We start from the raw sequence: 22544 nt of genomic DNA, 5'->3' as shown, positions 1-22544 counted from the left end.
ATAGCGCCCATCTTTGCAACGGCCAAATGGTGGAGCACGGCCTCCATCAAAAATTACAAGCCCAGACATTGTCTTGGTCGCTTTTGCGCTACTGCCAAGAGGGGGTAGCAGCACACTGGGGATTTCTAACCCCCCTTAGCAAAAACAAAATGGCAAGCGCTTTAATTTGAGAAAATGCCAAAACGATGCTGCAACAGGGGGAAGATGAAAAGAATGCGAACGTACGTGTGCCAGTATTTACCACGTTTGGCTTGTTAGGAAATGACTTGCAGCGTTTTCCTTTTATCTTTTTTTGTTTCCACTTTTTTTTTTCCTGCGTCGCGATGGAGGGAGGAATTAAAACGCCTCAAAATGACATTCCGCCTTCACCGCTTTTACGCATTTATAACTCTGCATATTACGCCTTCAAAACGTGGCTCCAATTTGGCCTACTCTTTTTTTTGTTCGTTCATTATTGTAGGTGTGTAAGAAAACGCGCCGTCATCCTTTTTCTCCACAAAACGAACGATATGCTTTGCTTCCAAAAAAATAGAATGTGCATAGTTATATGTATGGATGTATAACTATGCACAACATTCCAAGAGACTCTCACGATTGTTTAAATTTTTTTGACAGCTTTATCCCGCCGAGCAGCATTTATCATTCCCACCTTTTTAAGATTTGTCTACCTGCACATTGGCCATCTTGCATGGCGTGGCTACGCGGAGTCAAAGTGGTCAGTTCGCCTCATCTATTTTTTAGGGAGCCTTTTCTCATTTTAGTGAATTTATGCTTATGCAAGGAAATCGCCAGTTATCGTTTTTACACTTTACGTTTCGGCAAAATTTGGAGTCTTTTCTCTGCTCCGTTTTTGCTTCCCTATTTTGCTTCCCTTTTTACTTCTCCCCGTTCGCTTCTTTTTTTTCCCCCTGTTCATGTGTAAAAATAAAAAAAGCGCCACGCGTGCGTTCCCCGTGGAGCACATAGCGGTACTGGACGGAATTTTTTATAATACCTCCCCAAAGAGATAACAAGTACATGTGGGGGGGAGTTTTCCAGTAATTTCTACCTAGGTGAAAAAATGTCGGACATTTATTTTTCCTCATGCGATGATTAAGAGGCTTCCGCGTTCAATCACATTTTGTGTCTTTCACAAGGTACAAGAGGTCACTTCGCCAATTTTTTCTCCCTTTTGCGTGCTCTACTGGAGAGCAAAATTGGCGCTTGCTAGTATTGTGCCCCGCGATGTTGAGTCCCCCTCGATTTGACCCCATTTTTGTCGCTCATCCGTATGCACATTTGTCTGTTTGAGGGTGCTAATGGAGAGGCGCTCGCTCAAGCGCGTGTTTACGCACGTGGGTAGGCTTATATAGAAACACACTTAAGTGTATCCCCCATAAGCACACACACCTTCCTACACAGCTAGCTTTTAAAATGAGCCATTTGTAGCCATGCAGTGTGACTAGTCTACACTTCAAAAAGGAAAAAAAAAAAAAAAAAAAACCTTCACAACTTGTTTATGGTGATTTTTTAAAAAGAAAAAAATCTACAAAATGGAGGAAGAAATCAGTGAAGAGTTTATAACCCTATGGATGGAGAACAAAATAAGTTTCTCAAAGTACAGCTTTGAGAGCCTATGGAACAAAAGTTACAACAAGGTGGTCCAAAAATGGCTGCAAAGCGGGAGTAATAAGATACTGTTTATACACCTGATGGGGTGTGACGAGGAGACCAAGCTAAATTTCTGCTTTGACTTTTCCAGCGAAATTGTAGAAGAAAAAATTGATGAATACATTTTGTTCCTAAAAATTAACAGCAAAAAAATAACGCACGAAAATATAGATAGCGTGGTACTGTACAACAAGGTGAACTGCAAAATGAAGGAAAATATTTTAAATTTAATGGACCGAGTGTTTATACCCATGCTGGACATGAAAAATAGCTCCCCCATAAACATACAAAACGACTTTAACATTACGACTATCGAATTTATGACGTACATAACGCAGCTGTTTTCCAAAAATAAATTAATTTACTATCCGAAGTTTTCAGTCGAGGAGATTCATTTGTTCTCCGCTGACAAGAATTATGTCCACTTGCTTGAAAGTCTGGTGGACCACTGGATTGATGACATCCAAAAGTTGTTCAGCAATGTAAGACTGTTAGGAGAGAAGGAGGGTGGAGAAAAATCCAACCATGGTGATGCATTTTTATTATGTACCTTTTTAACGCACGGGGGGAGCGGCTCTTCTCTTAAGCTCAAAAGACTCACCATCATGTGAGCATTTGGACGATTAGGCAAACCTAACCCTAAGCCATATCGGCAGATGGTCCAACCTTTGCGACGATATGCATCTTTCGCAGTCCAACAAAGAGTCGTGCCTTATATGAGGACTACCTCTGTTATAGCCGCCCTGCATGAGCATACGTGTGCCCATCACCCTACCCCTGTGCGCAGATCTACGACAAAGAAATAAACTACCTGACGCTGAGTGAGTACATTTCCGACGTAGAGAAAAAGCACAGCATTTTAAAGGACCTCCTGGAAGAACTCAACTTGGATGCCATAAACTGCATCCTAAACGTTTTGGAGAAGAATAACTGCTCGAATATAAAAACGTACAACGGGTTGATGACCCAGATAAGGGAGAAGTGTGAAAAGCTGGAGGAGAAGCTGAAGGCGCTAAAAATTCTGGAGGAACCCTTTACCAATTTGGATGATGATGTCTCTATCGACCATGTGTATAACATTTTGCCCATCATTGTAAATAGGCTGAAATTAATTTTTACCTTTTCGAAATATTACAAAGATTCGGACCAGATAAACAGCTTGATAACGCTTCTGCTAAATGAGTTCATTAAGAAGCTTCATAATTATATAGACCTTTCTAAGATGTACACTAGGGAGGTTAGGCAGTTGTCCGAGACGCTAGACGAGTGCATCAACTTTGTGTTCTACTGGAACTATTTGGTGGACGTGTCGTTTAGCCGATCGAGCGAGGGAAACTCCCCCTTCGACTCCATCATGCGGCAGATGAATCTGTCCAATGTAAGTGCGTCTTGGGGGGTAGACCCGCCTGCGCGTGGCCTAATTTATTACTTCTTATTTGCGTGCGCCCCGCCGTATCGCACATTTTAGGGTGGACTTCCACCCCTTTTTGTGGAGTATAACTAGGCCAAATGACCCTTCTACGTTATTTTTCCCCCCTGTTGACTTCCCCCCCCCTGGCAGATAACATCCTTCAAGCAGAAGTGCACAGACTTGAAAGAAATCTGCTTCGCGTGCGAGCAGTTCCTGTTCTGCGTGAAGGAGGAGGACATAAAAACGCTGAGCTACGAGCACTACCACATAATCAAAAAAGGGTTCAACGACATCGAACTGACCTTCTTCAATGAGATAAACAGAATCCGAAACCTAAAGTACAACATTTTGAGCATAAAAAATAACGAATGGAGCAGCGATTTTAAAAAGACAAAGGAAATGATAAAGGTGCTAGAAAGTATATTCATCAACTTAATTAAAATATCGTTTGAAAATTCCATCAACTTCGAAACGACCATTTTTCTGTTTGACAAATTTTACACCCTAGCGATCACAGAAAATATAAAGTCCTTCATGAATAAGAAGGTGGCAGATTTATGGAACGAATTTGTAAAGTACGTAGACACGTACTCCAAATATTTTGCCAACTTCCTGGAGAACCCATTCAACTATTTCTCATACAACATCAGATATGAATACCACTCCTCCTGTGTCATGCTCGCCAAAAATATCAGCCTAAAGCTGCATCGAACGTTTGACAAACTGAATAGACTCTTTTACCTCCCAAAGGTGAAGGAACAAGAAGCTGCCTACGAAAAGTACTTCAACTTGCAGAATTCAATTAATACGTACATAAAACAGATTAACAACATTTGGATAAATGAGTTAAAAACTATTGCGACGAAGAAGAATAACTCGCTTGTCAACACGCTGTTGGATAACTCCATCCTCATGAAGGTGAAGGAGAAGTACCTGGAGAGCACCTACAATATGGAGATAAAGAAAGTGCTCTCCGAAGTGAACTTTTGGCTAAAAATTAAAGACGAAAAGATATTTCTCCCTAATGTGATTATCGAAATATCTTTTCATGAGGAGAGACTTAAAACGTGCAAGGAGTATGTAAACCGACTCGTCCGAAACTACAATAACATCTGCATGATGATGAGCAGCGACCAGTATAAAATATTCGAATACGTGCTCAGAAATATGTTCTCTAACATTGAGAACACCGTGTTTAAGTACAACTGGAATAAGGACAACATAAAATTGAGCGTGCTCTTCAACTTCCTAAATGAGTGCATCCACATAAAGTCCATCATTGCCGCTTTCAAGAAGAACGATGAAAAGATAAGAGACATTCTCAACGAAATAGAAAAAATATCCATCATCGCTATTGATGATAAGAGAACGTACACACTGGAGGAGTTTGAAGAAGACCAGAACATCAACCTCGAGGGGATAAGAAGCATTTTACGAGATAAACACTCTAACATTGTTAAAATTTTGAAAGAAATTCTTCTCTATATTGAAAAATATTCTAACAAAAGCTTAAATGCCTTCAAGAGCTACATCGCCAATATTGAGAGGAACTACCAGGAGAAGTACTTCATTTCGGTGAAGGTCTCCCTATACAACTACTACAAATTGCTGACCGATAAAATTAGCAACGACGCGGTGGAGAACTACCCCCTATTTAAAATCTATGTAACGTTGAATAGCAAAAAGGAACTCGTGTATGACTTTTCCCACCAGTCTGCAAAGAACCTCACGGACGAAATTTACAAAAAAGCTTCCGATATATTTTTTAGCTTCCCCAAATTCAGCGTCGTCATCTTCAAAAATAGACAAAAGCAGGTGAAGAAAAAACTGGCCTTCGCCTTCAGCACTACAAATGCGAACGATAAGGATATGCAGAATGACGCCAAGGAAAATCAGCTCAAGAAAAATGATAATAACAACCAGTGCAGCAAACTGCTCAGCCAAATTAACAACATCTACGTCAACTTTATGGAGAAGCTGAAGGAAAAAATAAAGTGGCTCAAGCACTACAATTTGAAGCTCCTCAGCTTGAATGAGGACGACTTGCTGCACAGCCTCCACTCGGCTGAGGACACCATGACGTATGTCTACAGCCAGATAAGCGTGTTCAGGAATTTGGAGGAAAATATAAAGCAGGACATTGATAAGGTGGGGTAGCGAAGGAGATGAAGCGAGTGAAGCGGGGGTGCACGATGGGCCGGGAACGGGCCGCCAAACGGATCAGCTAGAGGGGGAGAACTACGCTGATAGACCCCTCGATGCGCTTCGCTCCGCTGCACTGCAGAGCACCCCCCAAATGTTGCAGTTCCAATGCTGCTGCCTCGGGAGTGGTATCCCCCCCTTCTGGGGATCCTTCTCTACACACTCATGTGAGACCCCTTTTCCGCCTCCCCCCTCCAGGAAATCATCCTCTTCATCGAAATAAACCTGAGCACGCTGAAGGAGGAACTGCTGGCGGACTTCAAAAAGTATAAAGACCTATTCCTGGATTACATAAGCGCAAAATGTAAAAGGAAGCTAGAAGAGCTGCACGCCTTCTTTAAAGAGAACAGCAACAATCTTCTCAAAACTGCTGTGGACATAAACGACCTGAAAGAACACAACGCCCTCCTGGAGCACTGCAGTAGGAACTACGCAGGACATAAAAAGGAATTGGAAGTTTTAGAAGAAGACTACCTAAAACTGATAGAATTAAAAGGTGAATTAAACGAAGATGAGATAATGAAATTGAAGACCTCTTCCACCCTGTCAAACAAATTTGAAGCGCTACTGAAGGAGAGTAGAACCATGTATCTGGACACTAAGGAAAAAATGAAAAATGAAATTAAAAATGCGTACAACGAATTTAACAAACTGTGGCAAAAGAAGAAGTTAGTTTTTTATAAAGAAATGCCAATAAGTATTGACAACAACCCGAATGACGTCCTAGACATGATCAGTTTTTATGAGGACGAATTGAAGAGCATCAAACAGATGCAGGAAGGACTGAAGAATAAAATAAGTCTTTTCAACATAGACGACGTGTGTGATGAGCAGATAAATGACATGGAGGTAGACCTAAACCATCTGAAGAGCATATGGAAGATGATCAAATTTTGGCAAACCGTTTTCGACTTTGTTAAGAACGTTAGTATATTCTTCCTATACGATATAGTGAACGATCTGCTTGTGCTGGTGAGGGAGTATAAAAAGGAACACCTGAGCGACACGCTGGGGTTTATTCAGCAGGAGCAGGCATCCGAAAGCGACTTGGACATTTCTAGAGACCAAGAGATGGATAGAGAACCAGACCAACTGGAGAGCAGCTACTCTGCTGGCTTCCACCCCAGTGGACACAAAAAGGATGAGGCGAATGCAGAAAAGGAAGAATATGGAAGAGGTAACCAAATAGCTGCTCAGGAAGCCAAAAATTTAAACATAAAATCGTTCCTAAATCAGCTAAAAACGAACTTCCTGGACATCTTCGAGCAGTTCTTAATAAATATGAAAAGAAGGAACACCTGGGAGATCTACAAAGAGCTAAAAAACAACGTCGGGAAGCTCAAGTTTTCCCTAATCCTCGTGGAAATACTAACAAACGAGTGCATGAAGTATAGGCACTTTAAAGAAATAGAGCTGAAGACATCTGTCCAGTGGAACCTCAGCAACATCACCCTACATGATATCATAGAGCAAAAGTTATATAAAGAAATAAAGTTCATCACCATCCTGTACAACAACGCAGAGAAAGAGATGTTCATAGAAAACAACTTAAAAAAAATTATAAGCAAATATGAAAATATGAAGTTATCTATACAGAATTGTAAATCTTCTCTGCTAATCCAGGACACAGAAAAAATTTTTAACAACATCAATGAGGATCTCTTCCTGCTGAATAACATCAAAATTTACAACTTTGACATAAATTTTTTAAAAAAAACGGAAAAGTGGGAAGGAATATTAGGCAACCTATATGACAACCTAGAAATTATCTTCTTCATTCAGAACAAAAATGAGTACTTAAAGTCTATTTTGTCCTCTTCAGACGAAATGAAGCCACACCTGAATAAGATATACGAGCAGTACAACCTGTGCAATCAGAGGTTTGTCAAAATGGTTAGGGGATTCCAAAATGGGTATGTCCTAGACAAGATTAACAACTGTAACAATGTGCGGACTTTTCTGCAAATACAAAAGCAGCTAAACTTTATAGAGAAATCTTTGGAGAGTTACTTGGAGAAGAAGAAAAGCTCCTTCCCCAGATTTTACTTCTTATCCAATAAAGAAATTTTAGAAATACTCGGCATATACAAAAATCCAATGCTTTTGAAAAAAAAAATTCAGAAAATATTTTCCTCCATTTATTCGATCGAATTTGTGTCCTCAGAAAAAAAAATGCATTTTCAAAAAAATAACTCAAAATGTGTTACTGCACACGATTACAACAAAAGCAGCGTCAGTTTTAATTACAAAAAGGGGACTCATAAAAGTACCTCCAATTTTAATAAGGACAAATGCCAAAGGGAGGACTTCCCAAACACGTTTGAGCAGGGCATCTCAAATGTAGACAACGCAGATAATAACTCTTCCTCCTATTTTGACATCTATATTTTTTCCCAATACAAAGAGAAGATAAAACTGCACAACAAGATGAAACTAAATTATGAATCCTCCACTATCATTCTGAATAAGTTGGAGGAAAACATCTTCGAAACGTTGAAGCTCGATTTGGTAAATGTGCAGCTAGAGTTGAAAGAAAAAAATTTAAAAAACTGGATCTTGAACAACCCTCAGCAGCTCGTTTTGGCCAGCAAGTGCATCAATTTTACGAACGATTATGAGCACTTTCAAATTCAAATTAACAAAGGATCGCACATTTTTGTAAACCAAATGAAGAAGCAAAACCATAAGGAGCTCCTCTTCCTCACAGATTTAATTAAAACGATCAAGGATAAAAAAAATTACATCAAAATCAGCGCCTTGATCATCCTCGAAAGTTATTACAAAGATGTGGCAGAAAAACTGATCAAAAATAAAATAGAATGCAATGACAACTTTTTGTGGATGTGCCAGCTGAAATATATTTTGTCTGAGGATGAGTACGACGAGAGTTCCCATTTTCAGAAAAGCTTTTCATCCAACGATGCAGCGGAAAAGGCAGACTGTGTGGCTGCAGAAGGTGCTGCAAAAAATGCCTACAAAAAGGGCAGCAGTAGGCACGACCTAGAGCAGGATTTGCCCAACGTTAGGGGTGCAACCCATGTCGGCGACGGGGTAGTCTCCTCAATCGGGGTGGTCTCTTCAACCGGGGCGACCGAGTCGAACGCAGCATCGGCAGTCAGCACAAATGAGAGGAACAAGAGCAAAGCGCACCTCCCAGGGAGCAAACCTGTCAGTAGCAAAAGTGGATCCACTGCGGTGGGGAAATGTACGAAACGGGAAAAGTTCACCGACGGTAAAGGCGGCAGGAAGGTTGGCAACCGATCAAGTGTAAGTGGAAAAACTGCTGCAGAGGGAGGCGCTAAAGGAGTGGGGAAAGAAGGCCCCCTGGAAAAGGAGGAGCCGCAGGATAGGGGCGAAAATGAGGCAGACGAGGAAAAGGACGAGTACGAAGATGAGGGGGAAGCGGCGGAGGAGGGAAAAGAGGGGGAAGAAAATCAAGCAGACGAGGAGGACGATGTGGGAGAAGTGGGAGAAGCGGATGACGCAGACGAGGCGGACGACGCAGACCAAATAGACGATGAGGAGGAAGCAAACCTAGTAGACGATGAGGAGGCAGACCAAATAGACGAAACAGACGAAGCCGACGTGGAAGCAGAGCAGAGGGACCCCCCCGGAGAAGGAGCTAAAGTCTTCCAAAAAGGCATCCTTTCCAAGAGAAATAAACCCGCAAAAGATCACCTGGGAGAACCCCCCGACAGCGTAGCGGCAAAGGATGCCCTCAAGGCAGATAATCTAAGCGCTGCTGATCTAGCCAACAAAAATAACAAACAACTCAAGTACCTTAAAACGATAAATCTGATGATAAATAAATCGATGACGCTATATTTACACTATTTTAATAATAAGAAAAAATACGCCTATGAGTACCAAGGAAATACAAACAGGCTAGTCATCACCCCTCTGACCGAGAAGTGCTTCTACTCCTGTTTGTTTTCTTTAGACAATTTTTTTGTGAATGCTATAAAGGGCGAAACGGGTGTTGGAAAGAGTGAGACCATCAAAGATTTTAGCAGAATTTTTGGGACTAATATTATATCTATAAATTGCAACAATAATAACACGTCGAAATATATAGGGAATATTTTATCCGGCATTTTGCAGTCAGGATTTTGGTGCTGTTTTGACGAATTCAACAGAATAGACGAAAATGTAATCGTCATCGTGGTTGAACAATTTAGGTGCATCAAGCACATCGTGCAGAAGTTCCAATTTGACAGTAGCTGTGCGGACGGTCAGCAGGAGTATTTTAATTACGAGGACATATCCTCTTACCATCAAATGGCCAAGTGGAGACCTCCCATTGGTGCAGAAAAGGTTGGTAACCACTTATTGAACACGCAGTGTAGTGAAGCGCAGGACGCTGCATCCTCCAAAGGGGAGAAAAAGAACGCTTCTCAATTCAGCGTGAGGGTAAATTCGAAGGAGGCGAATTCTGCAGCCCCAGTGAACAAAGAAGGGGGTGATAAATCCGGCGAGTGCGTTAAGTCGAGGGGTCTTTCCGAGGCTCACAAAGGGGGAAACACCAATGGAAGTGGTACTGGTAGTGGCAACAATGGAAGCGGTACTGGTAGTGGCAACAATGGAAGCGGTACTGGCAGTGGCAACAATGGAAGCGGTACTGGCAGTGGCAACAATGGAAGCGGTACTGGCAGTGGCAACAATGGAAGCGGTACTGGCAGTGGCATCCCTCAGGGAAGCCTCTCCCTGGAGTTCCACTCACCAGTAGGCAGCGGACACGCCTTCTTCGAAGGGCAACACATCAAGGTAAAAAACAACTGCTCCATCTACCTCACGCTGTGCAAAAATAATGACAACTGCTTGTACTCGCTAGAAAATTACAACAACGTGATTCAGGAGTTCTCCTTTAAGCCCCCCAACTTTTATCTTATTTGCCAATTTTCCCTAACCTCCATTGGATTTAAAAACGCGAAAAAGCTATCCAAAAAAATTAACATCTGCTACAGCCTACTGTACGAGTTTCTATCAAAGCAGGAACAGTACATAATTGACTTGCGAGAAATAAAGAAGTTTTTAAATTTAGTGTCTGAAGATTTTATCTCAAACAATAAAATAAAAAGTGAAGAGGAAATTATTTACGACGCCCTGGTGGAGGTTAACGAATCTAAGTTGTTGAAGGACGATCTGGACATCTTTTACAATTTCCTCAAGGAATTATTCCCACTTGTAAAAAAAAAAACAGAAAAGAACAAAAATAATGACCTTTCTGTGAAAATTATTGCAGACATTATGAGCAACATGGGGTATACCATAAACGACTACTACATAAATAGCATTTTAAAGTTACACAAAATTAAAAAAACGAATAAAGGAATTGTCCTAGTGGGGAGGTCTTGCACAGGGAAAACGAGCATTATAAATATCTTCAAGCATTATTGCGAAATTGCCAGAAATGCCAACGTTTTAAGGGGGGGTGTCATCAACTCGATGGAGAATGATAGCAAAGATGGGAAGTTCCTGCGCCATGAGGGGGAGGGCAATGGCAAGGAGGTCTCCCCCTACGAGAGCGGCTATGGCACCACCAACAATGGTGAGATAAGCCGCCCCATGGACGACTTCGCCTATATGAACCAAATAAATAACGTCCCTTCGAGCGCTTCGCTGAACAGTAAGGGGACGTACGAGAGCTACAATTTGCTTTACCCGGTGAATTTATTCTCTAATAAGTACAAAAATCAGGGAAACGCAAGCATGATTGGAAAAAATAACAGCGGCAACGGGGTCAGCCACAGCACCGGCCACAGTAGCCTCAGCGGAAGCGTCAAAAAGTTGAGCAAACTCAGCAGCGCCCATTCTATGCAGAGCAAAAATTCGACGGGGGCGCTACTCGACTTTGCGAACAAGTATAAGAAGAACATCCACACGAATGACTATTCCATAGACATCACCGTCTTTAACCCCATGTCGACGGATGTGAAGAAGCTGTATGGGTACTACAACTCCGAGAAGGAGGTGTACGAAGATGGCATTTTGTCTCTAATAATGAAAAGGCTCTTCGAGAATACTAACAATTTGAATGAAAAGTGGTTGATCTTGGATGGGCCCTTGGATATCCTGACGACTGAACCGCTGCACTCCCTCTTGGATGAAAACAAAGTGCTAACGCTAATAAACGGAAATAGAATAAAATTTGCAGACAATGTGTTCATATTTTTTGAGATAGAAAATTTAAAAAATTCCGCCCCCTCTTTTATAAGTCGGTCCAAAATTGTTTACATGAATGAGGAAGAATTCAACTACGAGTGGCTGATCGAGAGTTACTTGCAGAGCAACTTCCCCAACGTGGAGGAAAAAAACCTGGTGCAGGGCTTTTTCAACAAGTATATAAAAAAAATTATGAATGCTAAGAGGAATAAATATAACCTAATTATCGACGTGAGCGACGCAAATGTTATCATTTCCATTTGTCAGCTGTACGACATGCTGTGCAATTTGTACGATAAAAATTTCCCCAAAAATTTGAACCCCTCCTTATGCCTAGAAAAGTTATTTCTCCAATCTATTATTTACACCTTTTCGAATATTTTGTGCCCCAAGAGCAAGGAGTCGCTGGACCTCCTGATCAAAAGCATAGACAACAGCTTCCCCCACCTGCACACCATTTTCGACTACATAATTAGCAAGAACAACTTTAACTGGGTGCTGTGGGATGAGCTGATCACCACGAATCATAACTTCCTGCCGAACGTGAAGGAGAAGTTTTTTTCCTACGACAATTACAACTTTTGCAAGAATGATAGCTCCATGAAATATATGAGCATGAATCAGCTCAGCGAAACGATCAACCCCGAGACGGACTTTAACAAATTCTTTCTCAGCAGCAATTTGCACGTTAGCAAAAATTTCAACAAGTACACCATAAACTACAACAATTTATTTAGTGACAACCATAATAATAATACGCTCAACGTTTTTCAGACTTATCACTCCAATTTTATACACACAAATGCAAACAATATGAACGATTCCAGTTTGCTGGACAATTACCACATGTTTAGCGACTACTCGAAGGATAACGTCTACTCGAATAATAACTACCTCGATTCGGACCTCTTCCAAACGTACAGCAAAAATATTTCTAACAATTATTTCTCGGATAATAGCTTCTCAAATAATAACTTTTCGGACAACTTACTCTCCTATAGAAATAATAAAAGGGATAAAAATAACTTCCAGAATGGGCACCATGAGGAGGACTACAACGTCCTGAACGACAACTTTATCGAGAGCTTTAATAAATCCTCCCTGAAAGATATTTACAACCAGAAGGATAATCTGACCCAAAATGGGACTCAAAAAACAAAGGAGAAATATTTCCACCAAAAGTTCAATGACAATATATTTATAGAAAATGTAGAATCGTTGCGGAAAAAAAATATCATCAACATTTTAATGTACAACAAGAAGAACGTACTTCTCATTGGAAACAAATTCAGCGGAAAAACGTTCTTCATGAAGTATAACATTTTGCCCTATGTGAAGGAGGACATTTCCAGCTACTACACCTTCATTTCTAAGCTTTGCAATTCGAATAAGCTCGAAAAAAAAATTGAAATGAAGGTCGAAAAGAAGTGCAGAAATATTTACAAACCGGTGGGGAATAAGAAGTGTCTCTACTTCATCCTCGACGATTTGAATAATCTTCAAAAGAGTGATTCCTCCGGGTTGGACTACTTCTCCGATGGTAATGTCAACTATGAGGGCAGCGGAAGGAACGCCCTCTTCGACTTCAACATTAATAGGAAGTGCATTTCGAAGAATAGCAACCCTAGTGGGGACAATCCACAGGGGCAAAACAGAAATGGGGAAAACGCAACCTCTACGAATAATACAAGCGTCTTTGAGTTCCTAAACCAATTCATTGACTACAACATGTACTATAGTAAGGACAACGGGTCTGTGAAAAATGTGGAGAATTTGTTCTTCTTCCTCATATATGGAAATAACAGAAAATGTGCCTCCACCTTTAACAGGAAATTGATCAACCGGTTGCACGTGGTGCATCTGAACGAGATGGACGAGGCGTGTATGAAAAATACTTTCCACGTTTTCTTAAGACATAAATTTTCTAATTTCCATGAAGTGATAAAAAATTTGGCGGAACCTCTCTCCTCCTCAACCATAAAACTCTTTTTCGACACCGCTAAATATTTCAAAGCCAACTTAAATTGCTATCATTACTTCTTCCACTTGAAGCATATCTTTAAAATAATGAAAGGCATGTTCCTTTCGGAGGCCCCCATATATGAAGAGAAAGAGAGTGTACTCAGACTTTGGGTTAATGAATGTTTTCGCTCTCTTGGAGATCAACTCATTTTGAAAAATGAAAGGAAAAAATTTAAAAGCATTTTAAAAAATATACTACATAAAAAATTCTACGTAGTTTATAATTACCTTTTCCCTAAGAAGAAGACCTCTTATTTCTGCTCCTACAATTTTCACGATACGAAAAATGAAAACCCCTACTTCTTCTACCAGCCTGTGTCCAATGAAAATGTCCTCATCGAATTTTTCAGGGGAGTCGTATCTTCTTACAACACTTTTGTTCTGTGCACTTATGACAAGAAGGTGAACGAGTACTTCAAAAATCACGAGGCAGACGTGGGGGACGCCCGCGCGGGGGGCACCGGGAAGAAGGGCACGCCTTCTCGCAGCGCGAAGCGGCCACCCGCCTCCAGGGAAAACAGCCTGTATGAGATGTTCCAGCACGGGGAAGACTACCCTGGGGGGAGTAACTATGAAAATGGGGAGGAAAATGGCTTCACAGGTGGGGAGGAAAATGGCTTCACAGGTGGGGAGGAAAATGGCTTCACGGGTGGAGAGGCAAACGGTTTCACCGCTGCAGAGACAAACGGCTTCACCGTTGGAGAGGCAAACGGTTTCACCCCTGCAGAGCCAAACGGCTTCACCGCTGCAGAGGCGAGTGAACACCCCGTGAACGCCTCGCTGGACAAGTCGCAGAAGATGTCCGAGGAAATAGCCGCCCTCGTGAGCAAGAACGACAACGATTTTAATAACATTTGCAATCCCATCAATTTTATACTCTTCAAGGAGGCCATGGTAAATATTTGCAAATTTTCCCGAATCTTTCTCTTCGAAAATGAGCACTTCATATCGATTGGAGACAGCGGCCCGGGCAAGTTCACGTGCTGCCTAATTGCGTGTTTTATATACCAAATAAAGATTCATGTAATTAAAAATTTCCACTATGGGAATGCAAATGCAAATGCTGGGAAAGGGGGAGACCCACGGGGGGATGGGTTGCTCCATGGGGGACACGACATTGATCGGTACAGTGCGAAGGGGGCCTCTCTGCTTGGCACTATTAACACTAAGGAGGGGAAAAGAAGCCACGCAAGCGAGGTGAACGTAGAAAAGGGAGCAATTAACCCATCGGAAGGAGGGGCAGCACAGGTAGGTGTGGAAGCACAACTTGAGGGGGAAACCATCGAGGGAGCCAACCCCCACGGGGAGTGCCGCCCTGAAGAGAGGCAAAAGAAAAAGGGAAATCAAACAAACCCTGTTGTAAACATTGCAGAGAAAGACGAAGCGAACAAATTTCGCTCCACCTGGATAAGCGGAAACAAAGACGCGTCCATAATAGAAAAACTAAAATGCAATTATTTCATAAAAAAATTTAAAGAAGCGATTTTCAACTGCTACAAGAAGGAGAAGCGGTGCGTTCTGTACTACCTGGACGACAACATGAGTGACGACATTTTGGAATTCCTCCACGAGCTCTACAACAACGTAAATATAATTAACATTTTTAACAGTGAAGAGATTGCGTACATGAAAAATATTTTCCTTCAGAATGAGATCAGCTTTAAGAACTTCGATACGCTGAGCGAAATGGTGGAGGAACTGATTAAGACAAACTACCACTACGTTTTATTTACCACCCTGAAGAGCAAAATGTTCAGAAAAATAGCCAACGAGTATAACGTTATTCTGAAGCAGTCGACCGTTAACTACTTCTGCTCATGGAAAAATGAATCCTACAATATAATTGCGCAGGAGACGCTCAAAAGGAATAACCTAAATGTGGATGTGTTTAGCAAGCTGCACAACACGGCGTTGAAAATGTTCGAATGTGTTCTACACCACTTGGAGGAAAAGCTAGAAAGGGAGAAAAAGGAAAAGTTTTTTTTCCTCAACGAGATTAGCAGTCATGCAAACTTTAGCGATTATCAGCGGGGTAACAACGGAGGGGAGAAAAATTTTGGGGTCACCAAGATGGATGAGCAGAATAGACGGTATGAAAAGAACTCCACGCTAACCAAGTCGAAAAATGCTCTACTGGAGGAAAACAAACAATCCATGGAGATTAAGAACAGCCTCAAAATGAACACGAAAGAAAGCTGCCATATGAATTCCAACCAAACGAAGATCATCATGCAGAGCAAGAAGACAATAACCGATGGAGCCGAGGAAAACGTTGCAGATGGGGAGAACAAAAACGAAGAAGACGCCGAGAATAATATAAAGTACATCAGAAATTCTAAGATTGTGCAGGACAAGCTGAACATCCAAAAGTTCATCAATTTTAAACACTTTTTCAACTTTTTACAATTCTTCGAAAAGTTGTATAAAAAAAAATTTGAAGAAACGAACAACCAAGAAAAGAAAATTAACATGGCGCTGAGCAAGTTGGCCGACGCCAGGAACGAAATTCAGGAAATGCAAATTCAGCTCAGTCTCCAGAAGGAAAACATATCGAAGAAGCAAACCGAATGCACCCAACTGCTCAAAGAAATAGAGGAAAAGAAACAAGAATCCAATGAAAAGAAAAAAAAAATACAAGAAGATAGCATTCGAATATCCAGTGTCGAGATAGAGACGCAAAAGCTAGCCGAAGATGCGAGGAAAGATTTACAAAATGCAATTCCCGAACTTGAAGTTGCCACCCAGTCGCTAGAACAGTTAGACAAAAAAAGCATATCAGAAGTAAAGGCGTATACAAAACCGCCCGATGTTGTTATGCAAACTTTATCCATCGTTATGATCATTTTGAATAAAACCCCAAGTTGGGAACAAGCGAAAATCGAACTAGGAGATGCAAATTTTTTAAACAAATTGAAATCCTTCGATAAAGACTCCATATCTGATAAGACGCTGAAAAAAATTGAAAAGTTTACGAAAAATCCGATTTACTCTCCCAAGGCGGTTAAGAAGGTTTCCTCTGCTACGGGTGCGCTGTGCATGTGGGTTCACGCCTTAAAAATGTACGCACAAGTGTACAGGGAGGTGGCACCCAAGAGACTGCGACTGAAGCTGGCCGAAGAGTTACTCAGCAAGAATAGAAAGGAGCTCGAGCTAACCATGGAGCAGCTCAACCAAATTGAGAAAAATTTACTACACCTGCAGGAGCAACATAATGAAAGCACCAAAACGAGCGACGAACTCAGTAGATCATATGAAGAGTCGTGTCAAAGGATAGAAAATGTAGAGAAATTCTTCCTCAATCTAATGGACGAAAAAAACAGATGGGAAAAATACGTTAAAGATAATGAACGGGTTAGGAAGAGCATATATGGGGAGTCAATTCTCTCTTCCTTTTTTCTGGTCTACACTGGTTTGCTCAATTATGAAGATCGAAAGTTTTTAATTTACGATGCCTGCTTAAATTTGCTGATTCGAAACCACATTTTTGTTAACTCCAATTTTAACGTGGTGGATTATTTTATTGATCCTATTCAGTCCCTCGAATTTAGAACCAATTTTTTATCTAACGATATATACATGAAGGAAAACTCTATTCTAATTAACAACAACTTTCTAGCCACGCTGATAGTCGATCCTCACTACCAGGCTGCCAACTGGATTAGGAGAAGTTACCTCAACAATGGAAAAGCGATTATCATTTCTGATTTTCATTCTTCCGACATTTTTTTTAAAATCATTCACTGTATGAATAGTGGGACGTCCCTACTGATCAACTACCTCAATGAGGATTTGGAGGACATCCTCCTTTTAACCATAAAGAAATACAACAAGTTCATTTTGGATAGAGAAAACAATTCGCTCTTGGATGAACGGCAGTGCCAATCTGCGAACGACGCGCTCATAAGGGAGTACGCCAGGAGGAAGAGGCAGCTTCAGGGGGATTTCGAGGCAGGCCACAAAAACGCGGCGAACGACAGCGGGGGGGGCGCAGTTAGTGCACTTGGACAAGTAACCCCAGTTAACGGCGTTAACTTAGCCAGCGGATCAGGCGGAATAGGCAGGATGGCCTACGAGGAGAAGCTCTACCGCATGAAGCTGCAGCTTCTGGACGGACTAAACATCCACAAAAACTTCAAACTCTTCCTAGTGTCCAACAAAAACTGCTTCAGTTTGGAGCCGATCTTTTACACCCTCACCACGGTTATCGTATTCAGCCTGAACAAAGAATCCCTAGACAACATTCTCCTAAATGTGATTATTATGAATGAAGAGAAAAACTTAGAGAAGGAAAACAAAGAATGTCTCATGCGTCTAATCCGAGTGAAAAAAGAAATCATAAAATTAGAAAATAACATCCTAGAACATATAACAAAAAGTGAAAAGAAAATTACAGAAGATGACCAACTGATTAATATTCTCCTACAGTCTAAGTCCGAAATTGATGAAAAAAATGGACACCTAGAAGAAGTTAATGATACCATAAGCAGAATGAATATGAATAAAAATATGTTTAAACCGTTGGCCAAAAAAGTTGCCATTTTGTTTACCATACTGAATGATTTGAAGTATGTTAATAATTATTACCAATTTTCGTTGGACCATTTTATCTCCTTTTTTACCTACTGTATGGAAGTTTTCAAAAAAAATAAAAAGATTTCATCCAGCTCTACTACGGAGAGGCAAGAAATTCTGTTCAACAGCTACTTCTTCGAATTTTTGAAGTACACTAAAGTGTCCCTTGCCAACAAGCACCACCTTTTTTTTGTGTTTTACTCATTGTGCAAAATTATGGTTTTTGAAAATAAAATCTCTCAGGAGGATTACAACTTCTTCACCTTCGGCAGTGAGGCCAGTGGTGAACAGGTGCACACCAAATATCTGAAGAGACTCACCAGGGAGGACAGCCAGAAGGGCAAGGGGGACCACCACGCAGGCACACACAGGGGGAAGAAAAGGACCAAGAGCAAGCGGAGAAAGGAGGCGCACCGCGTGGAGGGAAAGTCCGCCGCGGGGAAAGACGCTTCCGATTCGAACAATTATGCGGAGGGGGAGAAGCAGGGCGAGGAAGAGGAAGACGCAGAAGAGGAGGAAGAAGAGGAGGAAGAAGAGGAGGAAGAGGAGGCAGAGGAGGAAGAGGAGGACGCGGAAGACGCAGAAGAGGAAGACGCGGAAGAAGCAGAAGAGGATGAAGACGATCAAAACGGGGACGATTCGAACCGAGAGGGGGAAGACCCGGACGGCAGCGAGCGCAGCGAAGCAGGAGAGCCCGCCAAGCAGGGCGCGCGAAAGGTGAAGGGAGGTGAACCCAAAAAAGACGGAACCGAACCGGAGGGGAAGACCACCCTGGAGGAAAACCAAAAGAACAACACTGATGGCGAAACAGACAAACTGAAGGGAGCCCCCAACACGATGAACAACAAAAGGAAAAAACAAAGCAAAAAGAAAAAGTGCAATTCGAATAGGAAAATGCCAAATGATTACCAAGAAGAGGACCATTTCAAGGAGTACTCAGAATATGACGATACAAACAGCAACTGTGGAGCAGCAAATGAGGATCATTCTACAGATGTAATAAATCCGGGTAACGATTGGATAAGCGAAGAAAAGTGGAAATACCTTCTGCACATCGAGAGGCTGAAAAACTTCGAAGGATTCATCAACTCATTTGTTAAGTCAATCAGAGAATGGAGAAGATGGTTCAATTTTCTGGAGGTAGAAAACTATGTACTTCCAGACGAATGGGAATTTAATTTGAACTCTTTCCAAAAATTAATTATCATCAAAATTTTAAGGCCAGACAGGTTAAACAAAGCCATAGAAAATTTAGTGTACGCTAATGTCTCCTACAACGATATTGAGATAGACCACATGAACTTCCAATTCATTTTGAGACCCTCCAGCAGTATTGATCCCCTCACGATTATTTACAAGAACAATTTTGACCCCTTCCAGTATGTGTATAATTACGCTCTGGAGAATAACCAAAAGTTGAAAAATTTAACCCTAACGAATGAGAACATTCATTATGTGTACCACTACTTGAGGGATGCCATGGAGAAGGGACACATCCTCTTCATTTCTAATTTGCACAACTCGGTTAATAATTTGCATAAGCTAGCCAAAATTATTGAAAATCTGCTAAGCAGTGGTACTACGTCGGGGCTCACACTCAGCAGCAGTTCTGATGAAATTGGTTTTGACGCGAACACCGTTGGGGTTACAAACATAGCGAGTGAACAGCGGGAGGAAAGCCCCAAATTGGAAGAACCAGGAAGGGGCGCCACAGAAGGGGAGGGACACCTGGAAAGTGTGCAAATAGACGGGGGAGATATAGACCAGCTGTTCAATTCGAGGCAAGCCGATTCGTTGCCCTACAGTGCGCTGATAGACGAGGAGTATGGCAGTGGACCCGGTGGGAATGCCCCCCTCATGCCGCAAATCGACCGCGGAACGATACGAGTACACCCAAACTTCCGCCTCTTCCTATCCTCCCTGCCGAATGAGAAATTCCCAACGGAATTACTGCAGAAAAGCATCATCGTCATTTTGGAAGAGCCGCCCAACATAAAGAAAAGCATATCAATTTTATTCAAAGAGCAGTGGGAATTGGAGGAAAATAAAAACATACAGCTAATCAAGTATAAAAAATTGATGCTGAGTTTGTTCTGGTTTCATTCAATACTTAACAATAGGAAAAAATTTTACAACTTGGGATGGAATAGCGAAAATTATTTTTTCAACAATAAGGATATCATGTTGAGTAAGTACATTTCGCAAATATTCTTCAACAAAAATATCAAAGAAATTTACTGGCCTTATTTCCACTACTACATTTGTGACATTATCTATGGGTCCAAAATTAATGACTCCTTTGATAAGGAGCTGCTGAATATATACGCAAATGAATTTTTCAACAACAATATATTTAAGGGGAAGTACCTTTTTTCCAGCTCCCCCAATTATTACCTGCCCAACGACGTGACGAATGAGAAGGTGCTGAACAATTACTTGAAAGAAATTCCACATAATGATAGTGTGGAGATATTTGGGCAGAAGACATGTGCTGAAATTCCTTTCAATACAATTGCCTCTGAAGGAATTGTTTCTCTTTTCTTTCACGTCAACTCGTTGCACCGTAATCAGTACCATTTCCACAGTGCGAAACCCAATCATGTGAATGAGAAGGAGGTGTATTCCTTTACGAAGATGCTTCTGCAGGGCATGCCGCACGAGGTCTATGTGGACGACTTGATGAAGAAGCAGTGCATGCAAGAGCAGTACGTTTACGCCAACCTCATGTGCCAGGAGATTTACAAGCACAACTTGGTGCTGCGCCGGGTGCGGAGGTCGATCGCGAAGGTGCAGTGCGGTACGTCACGGGAGGGGTAGCTAAACTGGCGCATCAGACGGGGTGCACATAACGCGGTGCCGTTAACGTGATGCACCTACCCCGGTGCACCTATCATCGCGCACTTCTCACCGCTGACCCCCACTCCTTACTCCCCACCCCCCTGCAGCGCTCAAAGGCGAAACCGTGATAAACAAGCAAATTTACAAAACCATCAGATACCTTAGCGACGGACTGGTGCCAAACTCCTGGAAGACCTTTTACATATCGAAAAAGAATTTACTTCCCTTTTTTGAAGATTTAAACGAAAGAGTAAACCAGCTGAACGAGTGGAGCATCAACGGGGCGTTGTCAATTCACTGGCTCGGCGGGTTCTGTAACCCTAGAAGTATCTTAAAATATATTTTATATGAATATTCAAAAAAGAATGACATCAGCCATGATTTAATTACGTTTGAATTTACGTCCATTAACAAGGCGGATGAAATTAAGCTAAAAAGCAGAAGCATCGAGGAGGGCATTTACATAAAGAAGTTAATTCTGCAGGGCGCTAAATGGGATTTCATCAGCCAGACGTTAATGGAGACGGACAACAACAGTTTGTACTTCATCATTCCGACTGTGTATCTCAAAGTTGTATTGAAAAAAAAAAGCAAAGAGGACAATGACATTTATTATTGCCCCCTGTACATGTGTCAGGAGAAGAACGTCGTGGACATTAGGGAGAACTACCTGATGAAGGTGAGTTTTGCGCAGGACAGTAAAAGGTTTTTTTTCCTCACATTTTTTTTCCATTTTTTTCTCACATTTTTTCCATTTTTTTTCCATTTTTTTCCATTTTTTTCCATTTTTTTTCCATTTTTTCCCTTTTTCCCGCATGACGCATACGCAGGTTGGACTGCGCACAGGGTCGAAGAACCCATCCGAGTGGGGCAAGCTGGGCGTGCGCTTGTTTCTAACGAACGAGTGTTAAGCTCGCGGAGGAGAAGCCCATATGAGCAGCTTTGCGCTTGAATGAGGATGCGCCAGTGCCACATAGCCAGTTGCAATTCGGGGATACCCCCCTTGGTCGCTCGGCAGTTTAGCGGTCCCCTTGCATTCGCAAGATCCCCATGTCGTAGCAACAGGTTGTGCGCTTGATAGAGAAGAAGCTGGCGTGCACATCTAATATAACAGCGCGTGGATTTAAAAAAAAAAAAATACAAATAACATCTTTTTCTTCACCTTAGAGTTGTATTACAACCTATGGGAAGAAGAAAAAAAAATTTATTCCAAACCCCTTTTCGTTTGCATTTACCTGCAAAAAAATTGCTTCCCTTTTTGATTATAAAAAAGCTTTAATGAATTTTTTTTCCCGTTACTTTGAGGCGAATCCCGTTTTGCGCATTTTTTTTTTTTGCAATTTTGTGCGCATATCGCAGTACATGATTAACGTTGGAGTATTTATTCGTATGATGTTACGGCGCGCTCCATTTTGCTGTACCCTTTTGCGTTACCTCTTTGACACTGTTCCCTTGGAGTGACTAAGGGGATCCCACTCGCAGGCTAATTCTTTGGCCTCACTAACGTACTTTGCAAACGTGAAAAGGTTGATTAATTTAAAAAAAGGGTAGAGTAAACAGCAAAGGAGCGAAACATTCGTATAATTTTTTTTTTTTTTAACCACATTTATGTGAACGCATTTATGTGACCTCACTTCTGTGTATCTTTTTTGTAACGTGCATAATATGTAGAGAGCTCTCCCTATAT

The 22544-nt window shown here is 41.5% G+C and overlaps 1 protein-coding gene across 1 annotated transcript, besides 13 other annotated features; it reads left to right on the top strand.

Moving 5' to 3' along the window:
- Nucleotides 1-1532: 1532 nt before the first annotated feature.
- Nucleotides 1533-22486, top strand: PVX_117175 (dynein beta chain, putative; the record flags this gene model as incomplete). Its single annotated transcript, XM_001615680.1, has 5 exons — nt 1533-2132; nt 2438-3028; nt 3212-5209; nt 5462-20816; nt 20965-22486. 5 exons carry the CDS (start codon nt 1533-1535, stop codon nt 21807-21809), a joined length of 19389 nt encoding a protein of 6462 aa, XP_001615730.1. The 3' UTR covers nt 21810-22486.
- Nucleotides 1939-1958: a microsatellite.
- Nucleotides 2190-2219: a microsatellite.
- Nucleotides 4278-4297: a microsatellite.
- Nucleotides 8866-8893: a microsatellite.
- Nucleotides 8983-9017: a microsatellite.
- Nucleotides 9397-9431: a microsatellite.
- Nucleotides 10235-10258: a microsatellite.
- Nucleotides 11417-11441: a microsatellite.
- Nucleotides 11686-11723: a microsatellite.
- Nucleotides 16885-16905: a microsatellite.
- Nucleotides 20827-20846: a microsatellite.
- Nucleotides 21277-21323: a microsatellite.
- Nucleotides 21322-21356: a microsatellite.
- Nucleotides 22487-22544: the final 58 nt, after the last annotated feature.

Source organism: Plasmodium vivax, chromosome 12 (assembly GCF_000002415.2).
Source record: "Plasmodium vivax chromosome 12, whole genome shotgun sequence".
Taxonomy (NCBI): domain Eukaryota; phylum Apicomplexa; class Aconoidasida; order Haemosporida; family Plasmodiidae; genus Plasmodium; species Plasmodium vivax.
Note: the sequence above shows the minus strand (reverse complement) of the source record. Positions and strands in the feature narration are given on the sequence as shown.